The sequence below is a fragment of the Kogia breviceps genome, chromosome 1 (genome assembly GCF_026419965.1).
Source record: "Kogia breviceps isolate mKogBre1 chromosome 1, mKogBre1 haplotype 1, whole genome shotgun sequence".
NCBI lineage: Eukaryota > Metazoa > Chordata > Mammalia > Artiodactyla > Physeteridae > Kogia > Kogia breviceps.
In genome coordinates, this window is record NC_081310.1 from 120,432,443 (window position 1) to 120,448,296 (window position 15,854).

At 40.6% G+C, this 15,854-nt stretch overlaps 1 protein-coding gene across 1 annotated transcript in view; it reads left to right on the top strand.

The window, feature by feature from the left end:
* The first annotated feature begins 374 nt into the window (after positions 1 to 374).
* Positions 375 to 15,854, top strand: part of DIPK1A (divergent protein kinase domain 1A) — a 114,675-nt gene continuing 99,195 nt past the window's right edge. Inside the window, exon 1 of the mRNA XM_059082455.2 lies at positions 375 to 526. Within this exon, the coding sequence (XP_058938438.1) occupies positions 473 to 526 (54 nt within the window). The 5' untranslated portion in view covers positions 375 to 472. The remainder of the gene's footprint in view (positions 527 to 15,854) is intronic.

Below are 15,854 nucleotides of genomic sequence, written 5' to 3' on the forward strand. Positions count from 1 at the left end.
AGCGCTGGGAGCTGGGAGCCGGGAGCAGGCACTTAGCTCGGCGCCGTCTGAGCGCTGGGCTCTCCCGTCCGCGGGGCGCGAGCCCTTACCCGGACCGGCCAGCCCCTACCGGCGCCGAGCATGCGACACCCCCGCTTCCGCGGCGCCCCACCCCTCCTCCGCACGCCTCCCCTTTAAGCGCGAGGCGCAGTTGGATTTGTGTCGGCCGAGGCGAGGCGCGACTCCCCTTTATGCCGGAGACGGCGACGGCTCTGACAGCCGCGGCAGCCCGGCGAGCAGAGCAGAAGGCCGGGCCTCAGGCCGCCGGCTGCAGTCACCTCAGCGGGGCCGAGAGAAGCGCGGCGCGCGCCGCCGCGGGGGCGGAGGAGTGGGCGGGCCTGGCCGAGCTGGGGGCGGGGGAAGGCGGGGAGCCGGTTCGCCAGCGCTCGGGTCCGCCTCTGACTGCGGCGCGGCGGGGCGATGTGTGATTACCATGGCGAGGAGCCTCTGTCCGGGGGCCTGGCTAAGGAAACCCTGTTACCTCCAGGTAGGCCGGCGGCGAGTCCGCCGCGCGCCCTCTCTCTGCGCGGGACTCGTCCGCCTCCCTCCTCCCTCCCTGGGTCCGGCGCTCGCCCGAACCCCGCCGCCCCCTGCCGTCCGGCACCTGGCGGCGCGCCCTCCCCCGCCGCCCGGGCGCCGCAGCCCCAGCCGCTGTCCCGCCGCCCCCCGCATGTCGGCCGGCCCTGGCTCGCCCTCGCGTCCCTCGCATCCCGAGAGCCCCGGGACGTGACCCGGGTGCGACCCTACGGCCCTCGCGTTCGGGGCTCCGCAGTCTGGGCTCGAGACGTGCCGCCGTCTTCTCCCTGGTCCGGTGATCTCCTCCCCCCACTCCGTGGTGGGCCCCTCAGGGCGGCTGTTCTCGACTCTGTCCTGAGTCTTCAGTAGGTGGTAGGAAAGGTGGTGTGTCATTCCTCCATATTTTAGAAGATTATAGTAATTTGTCACGTCAGTGTTTTCCCCAAACCCTGGAGAAGCGGCATGTGCCTCGGGCTGAACCCCTAGGTTCGGTCTGTCCGTTACACCCGTGATTTAAATGGGAGGTAGGGCTCGGAAGCCCAAGCGAGGCGGATGGATGTTTGCGTTTTAAAAGGAAGGGGACAGTGTCTTGGCCGATCTCAGATACCCCAACAATGCAAACGTAATTTTCAGTCATGTCATGTGTACTGTTGGCGTGTTAATTTTTCATGGTTTCCCGTTCCACCCTCTGTTGCGCTGCCAGTCTGTGTCTTCGAACCCTACTACTGTCTTCATGTACCGTTGGTCACCAGGGGGACCTAGTAGACACCGCGAGTAGCTGAGCGCAAATCCATCACCCCAGTGGAAAAACAACTACAAATCAATGCCTCGCGTGGGTCTGCAGCTTTGTCTGCATTCAGAGGACAGTATTCCTTTACCGCTTACCTTAAAAGGCTTAAAGCTATTGATAGATTATTTTAGGATGGGAATTCATGCTCAGCTGGTGCTTTTATCAGTTATTTTAAAAGTTGAGAAGAAAGCGTCATGGGGCAAGTAAATCTTACATTTTTGTTTGGAAATTGCGTGTGTGAATCATTACTCCGCAATGAGTGATGTACTGCAAGTTGGAAGCATGATTGACAGCCCATGATATGAAGAGTATTGGAGTAAAACGGAACGTTCTGGGTCTTTGTAGACAGCCCATGATATGAAGAGTATTGGAGTAAAACGGAACGTTCTGAGTCTTTGTAGCAGCTCCACCAGTAGTAACTGTGCCTTGAGTAACAGTAGAGCAACCCAGTCTAGAATTCAACCCAGGCCAGATACCTCTTTGTAACCCTTTATGTAAGAGAAAAAAAAATCTTTCCAGACTCTATACTCAAAATAAGTTTATTGAGATATTTTAAATGTTTTTTCTTAACTAAAACTGTCTAGCTATTTATTTATTTATTTATTCAATTTTGTGGCAGACTTTTAGACTGACTCATTTGGTTCTCAGTGTTCTCCACAGGTGTGGTTGTGTCTTTTTTTTGGCACCATAGTACAATAGCTTTCAGATTGGCTGAGTTAAGATTAGTTTTACAAATAGTTGTGCTTCTGTTAATGGGAAACATTTGGTATTTGTGCCTTCCTGCATGTGTGCATCATTATTACCAAATTAAGGTAAACTCAGGTTTTAAGCATTTCAAAAGGATTTGGGGGCATGGTGGTATTTTAGTAGGCTATTTCTATATAAAATAATGATTAAGTAGAAATCTTTATTGATTATAGTATTATATTTGAGATAAATAAATTTAAAACTTGGGAACCTGGTACGCTGGTATTTTAAACATTGTCTTGGTATTAGTATTTATTCTCTTTATGAATTTCTTTATGAATTTTCTTGTTAGTTGTCCCTCACCATACTGTTTCAATTTAACCAGCTTTAAAAAAAAGGCCTTCAAGTTACTCGTGTCATGCCTTCTTCTGTTCTCTATTGCCTAAATGCCTCACCTTATGTTTTTAATACTTCCTCTACCATTAGGTGCTTCAACCTTGAAATTGTTTTGGGTGAAGTCAAAATAAAATATTTTCATCTAAGACTGTTATACAGCTAGTTATTCAGTTTCTCAGCCACTGAAAGTTGAATTAACATATACAGTACTCTTATATTTTTATTGTTTTCTTTTTCTTGAGAATAAAATCATGTTCCTTTGGGAACAGCATGAGGCATGAGGCATGAGGACAGAGCTGAGTTTTGTTAATTTGTGCATCTGGTTCATTATGCCCCAACTTTTCAGTTCCATAGTTTCCATATCATGAAGTGGAGAGTGTAGTTCTTAGCTGAGTAATCACATGAACGTAGTGAGGATTAGCTAGAGGAAGTTAAATCTATTTTGTGACACCTTTACTACATTTTTTAATAGAAAAGCCTATGAACTTAAATGGTAAATACATATAGGTAAATATGTTGAATTCCTTCAACCAAAGGTCCCTGACTTTCTACCATCCCCCTTTTTATTTATTATTTATTGATCTGGGGGCATGATATGACTTAATTTTATTGACTCCATTATTTACTTAATAAATATTTGTTGGATGCCTCTCACATGCCAGAAACTCTGTGAGGTGGTAGGGATTCTACAGGAGCTAAACAGAACTCCTTTGTGGTTCTCATGCAGCTTAAAGTCCAGTCAGGGAGACAAACATTAATCAAATAATCTTAGAAATATATAGTGACATGAGGTATCACCTCACACTGGTCAGAATGACCGTCATCAAAAAATCCACAAACAATAAATGCTGGAGGGGGTGTGGAGAAAAGGGAACCCACTTTCAGTGTTGGTGGGAATGTAAATTGATACAGCCACTATGGAGAACAGTATGAAAGTTCCTTAAAAAACTAATAATAGAACTACCATATGACTCAGAAATTCCACTACTGGGCATATACCCAGAGAAAACCATAATTCAAAAAGACACATGCACCCCAATGTTCATAGCAGCACTATTTACAATAGCCAGGACATGGAAACAACCTAAATGCCCATCAACAGAGGAATGGATAAAGAAAATGTGGTACATAGATACACTGGAATATTACTCAGCCATAAAAAGGGACGAAATTGGGTCATTTGTTGAGATGTGGCTGGACCTAGAGAGTGTCATACAGAGTGAAGTAAGTCAGAAAGAGAAAAATAAATATTGTATTTTAACACATATATGTGGAATCTAGAAAAATGGTATAGATGACCTTATTTGCAAAGCAGAAATAGAGACACAGACGTAGAGAACAGATGTCTGGATACCAAGGGGGAAAGGGGTGGGGTGGGAGGAATTGGGAGACAGGGGTGACACATATACACTATTGATACTATGTATAAAATAGACAACTGAGCGGAACATACTGTATAGCACAGGGAACTCTACTTAATGCACTGTGGTGTCCTAAATGGGAGGGAAATCCAAAAGGGAGGGGATATATGTATATGTATGGCTGGTTCATTTTGCTGTGCAGTAGAAGCTAACACAACATTGTAAAGCAACTAGACTCCAATAAAAATTAATTTAGGGCTGCCCTGGTGGCGCAGCAGTTAAGAATCTGCCTGCCAATGCTGGGGACACGGGTTCGAGCCCTGGTCTGGGAAGATCCCACATGCCGCGGGGCAACTAAGCCCGTGTGCCACAACTACTGAGCTGGCGCTCTAGAGCCCGGAAACAACTATTGAGCCTGTGTGCCAAACTATTGAAGCCCCCACGCCTAGAGCCTGTGCTCCACAACAAGAGAAGCCACCGCAGTGAGAAGCCTGTGCACCTCAACAAAGAGTAGCTCCCGCTCACTGCAACTAGAGAAAGCCCACGTGCAGCAACGAAGATCCAACACCGCCAAAAATAAATAAATTAAATAAATAAATTTTAAAAATAACTTAAAAAAAGAAATATATAGTGACAACAGTAAGTGTTATGAAGGAAAAGTGAAGGAACAAAAGACTGCCTGATTAAAAGTATTTTACTATGGAAATTTTTATACATACATAAAGCAGAAAAGAATAATGAACTCTCATGTACATTGTCACTTACCCTCAATAATTATCAGTATTTTGTTTCATTTCCCCTCCCCCATGTCCTCTTTCCAACTAAAGTATTTTGAAGCAAATTTCAGGTGTCACATCATTTCATCCAAATACCTCAGTATGAATTTCTAACAGATAAGGATATCTTTAGACATAATACCATTATCATGCCTAACAAAATTAATAACAGTTCCTTATTTTCTCTCACTCTTCTCCTAGATATGCATTACCCTGAGAGGACTGACTAAATTCAGTTTGCCATGGGGTGGGGTTACTATGATTTGAGAGGGTCTCTTGGTAAAAACAAAACAAAAAACTCACCGCTTACCAGCTTGTTCCTACCCGAAGTTCTTTGCAGGGAAATTAATTCTCATTTCAGGTTTTGGGAGAATGTCTTAGAAAATGTCTGTTTTAATTAACATTTTCATGTAAATGTAATATTTTAAAGTGAGGTTGTAATTAGTCAACAGATATAAAAGGTCTTGTTTTGTTTGGGACTAGGAGGAGGGGTGAAGAGTACCGAAGGAATTGAATGTCAAAGATAGGGGGAAGAGATGAAGGGCCCAGCAAGAAGAGAGGGAACTTGCAGACACCAGCTTTGTATGTTCATGTTCAAGTGGGTGGAGTCAAAAAGTAGTTTTGTCCTGAGGTGTTCGGGCCTTAGGGCTTCCAAGTTCCTCTTCCTACTGCAATTTACAGGGAAAAAATTTTAAGCAATTAACTTAATTATAAAGGAGCTTCATTCTCAGTATGTCTTTAATTCAGATTTCACTGTGATGATTGATAATGTTTCTAGAAACCGTAGTATTATGCAATTACAAGTTTTCAGCTATAATATGGCTTAAATAGGCATTTATGGACTAATGTGGGGACCTAAGTCCTTTTTGTAGTTTTGTTTATATAGCAAAAGAGATTCTACTGCTTGTGAAGAAAAGAACTGATGTGGTGTGTCCATGTAGTAGAATATTATTCGACAATAAAGAAGAATGAAGAATTGATATGTGCTATAATATGGATGAACCTTGAAAACACTGTATGAAAGAAGCCACTCAAAAAAGATCACATATTCTATGGTTCCATTTTTATGAAGTGTCCAGAAAAGGCATATCTATAAAGACAAAATAGATTAGTTGTTGCCTAGGGCTGGGAGGGTTGGGGGGAAATGGATATGAGGTTTCTTTTTGTGGTAATGGAAGTGTTCTAAAATTGATGCTTTGCACAACTCTGTGAATATACTAAGAACCATTGAATTGTATACTTTAAATGAATAAACTGTACGGTTGTGGATTCCAGGAGGGATTGTGATAACCCACAAGCATTTACCTGAGCAACAAGTAGCTCATGGCCAGGCAGTATTCTCAGAGCACACTAACTTGGGTTCTGTCCTTCCTAGCTATTTTGTTGAAAACTTACCTGGGAAATAGTACTTCCTGGACTAGCTAAATGTTGTGGCACATTGAACGGAGTAGAATCCTGCCTGTGAGAACAGAATCTGTAGGTGTGTTAACCAGTTTGGACCATTTTTAGGCAGTGTTTTTCTTCCACACACCATTGTGATGATACTCCTGTGGCCTGCATGGTGACCCAGAATGACACCTGCGTTTGTCTGTTTTTAGCATCATGTTTTCTACAAATTAGGATCCACTTTGTTTGGTGTATACTCAGTCTGAGTGGGACTGATAACACAGCAGCCCTATAATTCATTGGTTTTACTTTTTAATACCTTCTTCCTTCTCACTATCATTAAGTCCTGGAAGAATGAAAGTTAAGACAATTTAAGCTAATTCTCTATACTTAGACTAGACACATTTTCCATTCCAGTTATTCTGCCTGCATGCCCTGTTACATATAAAAAGCTGGTGCAACTCTAAGTCTGGATACTTGGCTACTTCTGAAGGTTTTTCAAGTCCTTTAAATCGCAAAAGTTTTAGATTTCTTAAGGCATCCTCTTAAAAATGACTAACAGTTTCAATGTGTTCAGTAGGGCAGTCATGAATGGATGGATAGATGGCATGTTCTAATCAGGGTGTTGGTACTTGTTTAACATTTCTGATACTTGCCTGGCTCTTTGACTTACATTAGTACTAGTCTTCAAATATGACTACTGTAGATAGTTTGGTTCTTTATGACTTTATGTGAATATTTTGCAGGATTTAGTGCCAGATAGGGTTACTGATACAGATTAGCTGGTAATAGTGACAATGTTGACAAATATGGTAGTAAGACTAATACGGCTCTTTGCTCATTTTCAGCTCACAGGATTATTCTAAATCTAAGGATAGTAAGAGCAAGTAGTTGTTTCCTATTCTCCAAAGGGAGAAGGACTATAGGTAGCATGGTTTAATAATATAGGTTTATTATACCTGCTGTTCAGAGCTACACTTTTGCCTTTGCCTGAAACTAAATCTCCAGAATGATGATTAGCTTTGAGACTAGTGAATACACAGGGAGCATCTGTATCCCATAATGTCTTAAATTCAAGCATAGAATTATAATGCAGCCTTTTGATATTACCATAAGTTGCTTTTCTACCCCTGTTAGAAACTCAAAGAAATGGTGCATTCTCAGGCAGATTTCATCCTCACACATTTTCAGGCTGTAGCATATAGTAAAAAGGTTTCTTCATTGTCATCTTCCCAGTGCCTCAGTTTTTCATCTTAATGTTGTTTTGTATTCTTTATAGAAGTTTTCTTTTTTTAGAGGTTTTCATTTTAATGTTTTCATTTTTTTAAAGTTACTTTGTAAAACAATACTATACTATTCTGTTAAATACCATCTTTTTACATCGATTGAAAAGATAAATGTCTCAGATTCTTAACATATCTATTTCTAGACAAATATTTTGTGAATAATTTTCCTTTAAAACCCTTTAATCTAGAAAGTATATGAGTTTAGAAAAACCAGGATACTGTAAAATGAACATGTTTTAAAAACCCAAAATATTAGTGGATGAATTTTTCTTTAGAAATAGTAGGGGATTTTTTTGATGACTAATGAAATTAAATAATTATCTTTTTAGGTATGATCATGATGTTGTGGGTATGTTTTTTTTTCTTTTGTTTTGTTTTTTATTGTGGCCAAAACACAGTATATAGTTTACCATCTTAACCATTTTTAAGTGTACAGTACAGGACTGTTAATATATGCACATTTTTGGCAACAGATCTGTAGAACTTTTTCATCTTGCAGAACTGAAACTCTGTACCCATTGCACAAAAGCTCCTTATTTTCCCCTCCTCACCAGCCTGGTGACCACATTATATTATACTTTCTGTTTCCATGTGTTTGACTACTTTAGATAACTCATGTAAGTAGAATCATACAGTATTTTTTTATTTATTTATTTTTTTTTTCTGGTACGTGGGCCTCTCACTGTTGTGGCCTCTCCCATTGCGGAGCAGAGGCTCCGGATGCACAGGCTCAGGGGCCATGGCTCATGGGCCCAGCTGCTCCGCGGCATGTGGGATCTTCCCGGACCTGGGCACGAACCCGCGTCCCCTGCATCGGCAGGCGGACTCTCAACCACTGCGCCACCAGGGAAGCCCCACAGTATTTTTTTAAATTATTGTTTATTTTATTTATTTTTGGCTGCGTTGGGTCTTTGTTGCTGTGCGCGGGCTTTCTCTAGTTGCGGCGAGTGGGGGCTACTCTTCGTTGTAGTGTGTGGGCTTCTCATTGCAGTGGCTTCTCTTGTTGCAGAGCATGGGCTCTAGGCGCCAGGCTTCAGGAGTTGTGGCTCACGGGCTCTAGAGCTCAGGTTCAGTAGTTGTGGCACACAGGCTTAGTTGCTCCGCAGCATGTGGGATCTTCCGAGACCAGGGCTTGAACCCGTGTCCCCTGCATTGGCAGGCAGATTCTTAACCACTGCACCACCAGGGAAACCCCAGAATCATGCAGTATTTGGTTTTTTTGTGACTGGCTTATTTTACTTAGCATAATATTCTCAAGATTCATCCATCTTATAGTGTATGACAGATTTCTTTCTTTTTAAAGGTTGAATAATATTCCACTGTATGTGTATACCATTCATCAGTCGATGGACATTTAGGTTGCTTCCACCTCTTGGCTATTGTGAATAATGCTGCAGTGAACATGGGAGTTCTAATATCTCTTTGAGATCCTGCTTTCAATTATTTTGTGTATATACCCCAGAAGTGAGATTTTCACATCATAGGGTACTTCTATTTTTAATGTTTTGAGGAACCTCTGTACTGTTTTCCACAGTGGCTATATCATTTTATATTCCCATCAGCAATGCACAACGGCTTCAGTTTTTCCACATCCTTGTTAGCACTTGTTATTTTCTGTTTTTTGGGTTTTTGTTTGTTTAGTGGCCATCCTAACGAGTGTGAGGTAATATCTCATGGTTTGGATTTGCATTTCCCTGATGATTAGTGATGTTGAGTATCTTTTCGTGTGCTTGTTTGGCCATTTGCATGTCTTCTTTAGAGAAAGTTTTTTTCTTGATTTACTGTTTCAGAACGATGTTTATTCAACAGGGTTATGGGTTATTGTAAACAGAACTCCCTTTTCTTTCTTAAGAAGGAGAAAGAGGAAGAGGGAGAGATATTTAAATACATTTAGAGAAAGTGAGAAAGCAAACAAATGTAGGACAATGTTAGCAATTGATTAATATAGGCATATGGCATAAGGGTATTCATTGCACTATTCCTCTAAATTTTCTGTAGATTTAAACATTTTCAAAATAAAAGGTTGGGAGAAAATAAATTAGACTGGACTTCATAATCACTGAGTCTGACTAGAAATGAATGAACTCTGTCCAAAGTTACATTAGGGGTTAAGAAAATGAGATTTGGTAGAGCATGTTTGAAGTCAGTGATTAAAGAAAGCATTGTTAGTTTCCCAGTGGTCCTATAACAAATTGCCACAGATTTAGCAGCTTAAGACAACACACATTTATTTGTACCCTTATCTCACACTTCTGAAGGTTAGAAGTCCCAGGAAGGTATGGCCCAGCTGGTTCTCTGCTCCAGGTTTCACAAGGTTGAAAATCAAGGCATCAGTAGGGTTGAGTTTCTTTCTGGAGCTCTGGGAATGAATTGATTTCTAGGCTCTTTCAGATTGTTTTCAGAATTCAGTTCCATGCTGTAGTAGGACTGAAAGCTCCATTTCCTTGCTGGCTGTTGGCTGGGGGTTGTTCTCAGCTTCTAGAGGCTGCCTCCATTTCTGGGTTCATGGCTTCTTTTCTCCATCTTCAAAGCCAGTAACAGTGGGTGGAGTCCTTCGAATGTTTCCAGTGTCTCTGACTTCTTCTGCCTCTGCCTTTTACTACCTTTCTCTGCCTCATCTCTCTCCTTCCTCTTCTGCTTTTAAGGGTTCATATGATTACATTGGGTCCACCTGCATAATCCAAGATAATATCTCTATTTGAAGTCTCTTCACAGCAGCATCCAGATTAGTGTTTGATTAAATAACCAGGGAGTGGGAATATTGGGAGACAGCTTTAGAATTCTGTCTACCCCAGAAAGAATACAACTGAATATTCTGACAGTTTAAAAAAATCGATCATTTCCTAAAATATTTTGGTTTTTCCCCCATTACTATTAGGTTTTAAGATATTGCCAAAGAAGAGATTTTATAAGAGAGTTATTATTGTATTTATCATTCCAGCAGTTACTATGAGAGGAATCTTGCATACTTATTAAAGGAAGGAAAATACAAATAAATAGCTGCTGAACAACCACATGTGGTGATACTTGTTTTTACTATAGATACTATTCTTAAATCTTTTGTATCCTGGTACAAACTGAAGTAAAAGTGGAAAAGTATCACTTTATGAACACTTTAAGAATAGCTTCTTTAAAATGTAACCTATTTCTTTCTGTTTATTACTGTAATTAACTAACATTGTTGTTCTTTACCTCTTAAAGAAGACAATGCTTGGTTTTGTTTTAATGTGCCAGCTTATAAGATTTTTCAGTCACACCTGATCCAGTAGAACTAAATTCGTATCCAGTGAAGGCAGAGCTTGGTTATTACCCTGGTCTTGTCCTTTATCCTGAGCATAGTACTTAGGATGTGCAAAATGATATAGTACAGTACATATATTTTTACATATATTCAAAAATATTCTGTAATGACTCTGAGATATTGAACTCCAGTAGCTCACGCTAAGCACACACTGCTGTCTCTTTCACATTCTTACTCTTTACTGTTACCACCAGCACCATCATATCATCCTCATCATTGTCATTATAATTGAGGCTCTTGCCACCTCCATTTCTTCCAATCTGCCAACCTCCTCTGGCTTCCCTCTTTTACCTATTCAGTCAGGATCACATGTTCTGTCATTTCAGCTACTCTTCTTTGCTCACTCACTACTTCTTTGCTCCTCTGACCTTTCCTTTCCTTTCCTTTTCTTTTCTTTCTCACGGGCCTCTCACTGTTGTGGCCTCTCGCGTTACGGAGCACAGACTCCGGATGCGCAGGCTCAGCGGCCATGGCTCACGGGCCCAGCTGCTCCGCAGCATGTGGGATCTTCCCGGACCGGGGCACGAACCCGTATCCCCTGCATCGGCAGGCGGACTCTCAACCACTGCGCCAACAGGGAAGCCCTATTCTTATTCTATCCTTTATTCCACACTTTCCTTTCAATCTCATCTTCCTTTGCCCCCTGCTTTCCTCAGAACTCCAAGCTTCTCTACTTCTCACTTTGTAGTCTCCTTGGGTAATTGCATCTCTTCACATGGCTTACAGTACAACCCAAATACTAATGGGTCTTAACTCTATCACCAGCCCAAACCTGCCCACCCGAAACTTCAGATTTGCATCTAGTTGCTTATTTGATATCTACCTCTAGATAGCACTTCGTATTCAACATGTCCAAAGCTAAAGTCCTGCCCCCAAATTGCTTCTTTCCCTATTTCAGTTAGTGATACTCTCCAGTTACTCAAGAGATAAATATACCTAAGTCCTTCTAGACTCTCCCTCTTTCCTTACCCTCATGTTTAATCCCTCAGCAATTCCACTAGTGCATCTCCTAAATAACTTTTGATTGCATCATCTTTAAAAAAAAATACAGTGTTATCAACTATAGTCACCATGTTTTACATTAGATCCTCAGACCTTATTCATTGTGCAGCTGTAAGGTTTTACTGGCCTTTTATTGGCCTTTCCCTATTTTCCCCACCTCCCAGCCTCTGGTAGCCATTTTTCTACTCTCTAAGAGTTTGACTTTTAAAAAAATTTGTAGATTCTGCATATAAATGATATACCATGTAGTATTTTTCTCTCTGTCTGGCTTATTTCACTTAGCATAATGGCTTCAAGGTCCATCTATTTTGTTGCAAATGGTAGTATTTCCTTCTTTCTCATGGCTGAGTAGTATTCCATGGTGTATGTATATGCCACATTTTCTTTATCCATTCATCTTCCAGTGGACACTTTGGACTCTAAGGTTGTTTCCATGTCTTGGCTATTGTGAATAATGCTGCAGTGACCATGGGAATGCAGCTATCTCTTTGAGATCCTATTTTCATTTCCTTTGGTTATATACCCAGAAGTAGGAATGCTGGATCATATGGTAGTTCTATTTTTCATTCTTTGCAGAATCTCCATACTGTTTTCCATAGCGGCTGAACCAACTTACATTCCCACCAGTAGTGCACAAGGGTTCCCTTTTCTCCACATCCTGGCCAACATAGTTGTCTCTTGTCTTTTTGATATAGCCATTCTAACAGGTGTGAAGTGATAGCTCATTGTGATTTTGATTTGCATCTTTCTGATGATTAGTGATAGTGAGCACCTTTTCATGTACCTGTTGTCCATTTGTCTCCTGCAAGTACCATGATTCTCTCCTTTTGTCTCATTAGGCCCACTGTAATAGCCTCCAGAAGGCCCTTCCTCATTTACCCCTTTCAGATCCACCCTCCACATTACTTCCAGAGCAGTCTTTTCCAAAATGCCAATCTGATCTAATCTCCCTCCCTACCAGTGAAATCCTTCAGTGGCTTAACATTGCCTTCAGTAGACTAAGCAGAGTTCTGAGCATGGCTCTTTTTTTCTGGTCCCTTCCTATCTTGCTGTTTCATTTCTGCCACTACCATCTCATGCACTATTTGCTCTAGCAATTCTGAAAACCTTCCAGTTTCCCAACACACTGTGCTTCTCTCTCACATGTCAACCTGTCTACCCCACCATTTCCTCTTTGCCCTAGAATGCCCTTCCCCCATATCCCTGCATCCCTCTTTACCTGGTTTATTCTCAGTTTTCTACTTGTCCTTTAGGTTTCAACTCAGAGAGGAAGTGACCTTTCAGCAATTCCTCCCTAACATCCCACATGGTATTAGTGTACCTCTTTTGTGCCCCACCCTGTGGGTACGTGATATCTGGCACACACTTCTCTTACAGCACTTATGATATTGAATTGTCATCAGTGATTTTCATATCTCTCTTCTGAGTCCCAGACTGTGATCTCTGACAGCCAAGATGTCAGTTTCCTCTCTTTATCCCCTGTGCCTAGCCCAAAGCAGATGTTCAATAAATGTTTGTTGAATGACTGAATCCAGACAGAGTTTTATGGAGTTGATCAGATTAACTAATTACTTATATGAAAGAAAATGTATATACAATAAGTAAAATAGTATAGGTGAGCTTATGATGCAGATCATAAGTCTCCCCTTCCACTTCTCCTTACCCCCAGCTTTGTTCCCGAAAGGTAGCCTCTTTGAATCACTTATCTTATTGGATTTCCTGGTGGCTAAACCTCTAACTTCTAGAGCTGTGTGTCTAAAGGGAACTGCACACACCCTGGGAGGTGCATATGATGCTGAATTTGGGTACTGGAAGAAATTATTTGAAATTGTATTTATTCTCATATCCTTTTTTATCTTAAAATGTTTTTCTCAGAATAGCTGATGATTTTTTGTTTTCAGTTCCTTATTATAATAAGCATCCCCCCACAATAAAAATCTATTCAAAATTATTCTTATATACTTTTAATTTCTATTACTGTGTGAGTCACAGTATACAAATGATAGGTTAATATAATCATGATTTTATATAGAGTATAAATAAGTAAATATACAAATGTTAGGGATTTGTGCTCTAAAATATTTTCCCTGAGAGGATTATACAATAAAAAATGATTTGGGGCTGCTGTTCTAAATAATAGACTTTTACCTCTGTTTCTTGATTTATCAACTTTAGATATATCTATTGACTTTCTACTTTTAAGGAGTATTTTTAGCTTGCTTACACTACAGCCATCTCATTCTCTTCCAGTGTTTGTTTTAAATTTTATTTCTTCTTTTGCTTAACTTAGTAACTTCAGATAATGACAACTCTTTCTCATTTCATCCACTTTTGTCAGTCTGTCTACTCCCCCCTTTTTAAGAAGGGATATTAGAACATGTTGTTTTTCATCTGGTTTTTCCAGTTTCTGTCAGCAACACTTTTTTTTTTTTTTTTTTTTTTTGGCTGTGTTGGGTCTTCATTGCTGCGTGCGGGTTTTCTCTAGTTGCAGAGAGCAGGGCCTACTCTTTGTTGTGGTGCGTGGGCTTCTCATTGAGGTGGCTTCTCTTGTTGTGGAGCATGGGCTGCAGGTGCACGGGCTCAGTAGTTGTGGTGCACAGGTTTAGTTGCTCCACAGCACGTGGGATCTTCCCCGGGCAGGGATCAAACCTGTGTTGCCTGCATTGGCAGGCAGATTCTTAACCACTGCGCCACCAGGAAAGTCCAGCAACACTTCTACATTGTCAAAGTTGATAATTTTTATATTTTGTCCTGTGACAATAACCAAATCTCCAAATAAGTTGACTCTAAAAGATGAAAACTATAAACAGTATTAGATTATTATGACTTGTTAATTCTTCCAGAAAGGAAAAATCTCCCTTGTAAACCTGAGATCCATTGACTGCAGCATGAAGTTACTTTCTTCTTGTCAGGAAAGTGGGTAGAATTACTGGGACAAATGCCTTTTGTTATTAAGCAAATTACTGCAAGGATTTGTCCCTTTCCAGAAGCTAAACCACATTTTTGCCAATAGGGAAAAGAACATGTGATATTTGCACATTCCCTATAGAAAGTTTCTTTTTGCTTAGAAATCATGCTTGCTTGCCTTTTAATATTCCTACTAAAGAATCGTAATTTAAAGCCTAGCCTTTGGGATCTGTAGTGAAGTAACAGAGTTATGATTTGAGATCACTCTGAGCCACAGTTTCTCCCCTGAGCAGTCAATATACTGTCTGTTTTGGAATGATTACCTGGTTATGCTCAGCTCTAGGAAGCAGACATTTATTATGTTATCTGCCCCTCAAATCCAAGTGAACTGAGCTAGTTTTGGAGTCCTAGACCATTTGAATAATGAAAACAACTTTCATCTTCCGGGAAAGCACTGCAGGTAGGAACTGGCTATCATTTGATGCCACAATTATAGAAAATAAAACGAGAGTAAAGCAGTTTTGGCCCATCTTTCTCTTAGGGTCCTGAAATTTATGTCTTGAGACCAACCACATCAAAGTTAATTCTGGCCTAAGATGAAGGGCCTCTCTATTTTTAGTAACCCCTAAAATATCATTCTATATTTAGTGCAGAGCCAATTTGTGTGCTGGGATTACATTTTCTCCAGGGCCAGGGTCATGACCCCTTGGCTCTCAAGACTGTAAGATCAATAACAACTACATCCCCTTTTTTCATATTCCAGTTCCTTATAATTAGGATATGTAAGCGTGCTTCTTACTTGAAATGCAGCTTTTTTTGGTGACATTTGTCTTTTTCTTTCTTTTTAATTTTCAGGGAGTTTCTAATTGTTTTTTGTTTTTGGGGGGTTTTTTTGGCATAATATGCCTTTACCATAGCCTCACTTTTTCCATATTCTCAGCTGTATTTTTTTATTCTGTGGAATCCCCATTCATGACCAAATGTTTCTCTAGGCTACTGCACAGCTGTCTTCCAAGGGTTTTCCTCTATTCTTCTATGTTGGAATCACTGTTCTTAGGATCCTGGGTCTTCCACTGTTCAGATTTATGCCATAATTTTACTGGGGTATATCCTGAAATAAGTTCTTTAGAAAGGATGTGTGGGAAGTAAACTTTCTGAGTCATGTCTAGAACTGTCTTTATTGTACCTTTGTTTGTAGTTAGCTTGGATGCAGAATTCTGGGCTGAAAGTAATTTTCTTTAAAACCATTGTCTGCTAACATACTCTGTTGCTGACAAGAAGCCAGTTTGAAAAAAAAAAAAAAAGAAGCCAATTTGATTGTCAATCCTTGGTGGGTGACCTGTTTTTCCTGTTCAGTGTCTCCTTTTTATATTTGTTTTGGAATTCCATGAGGAAATGTATAAATGT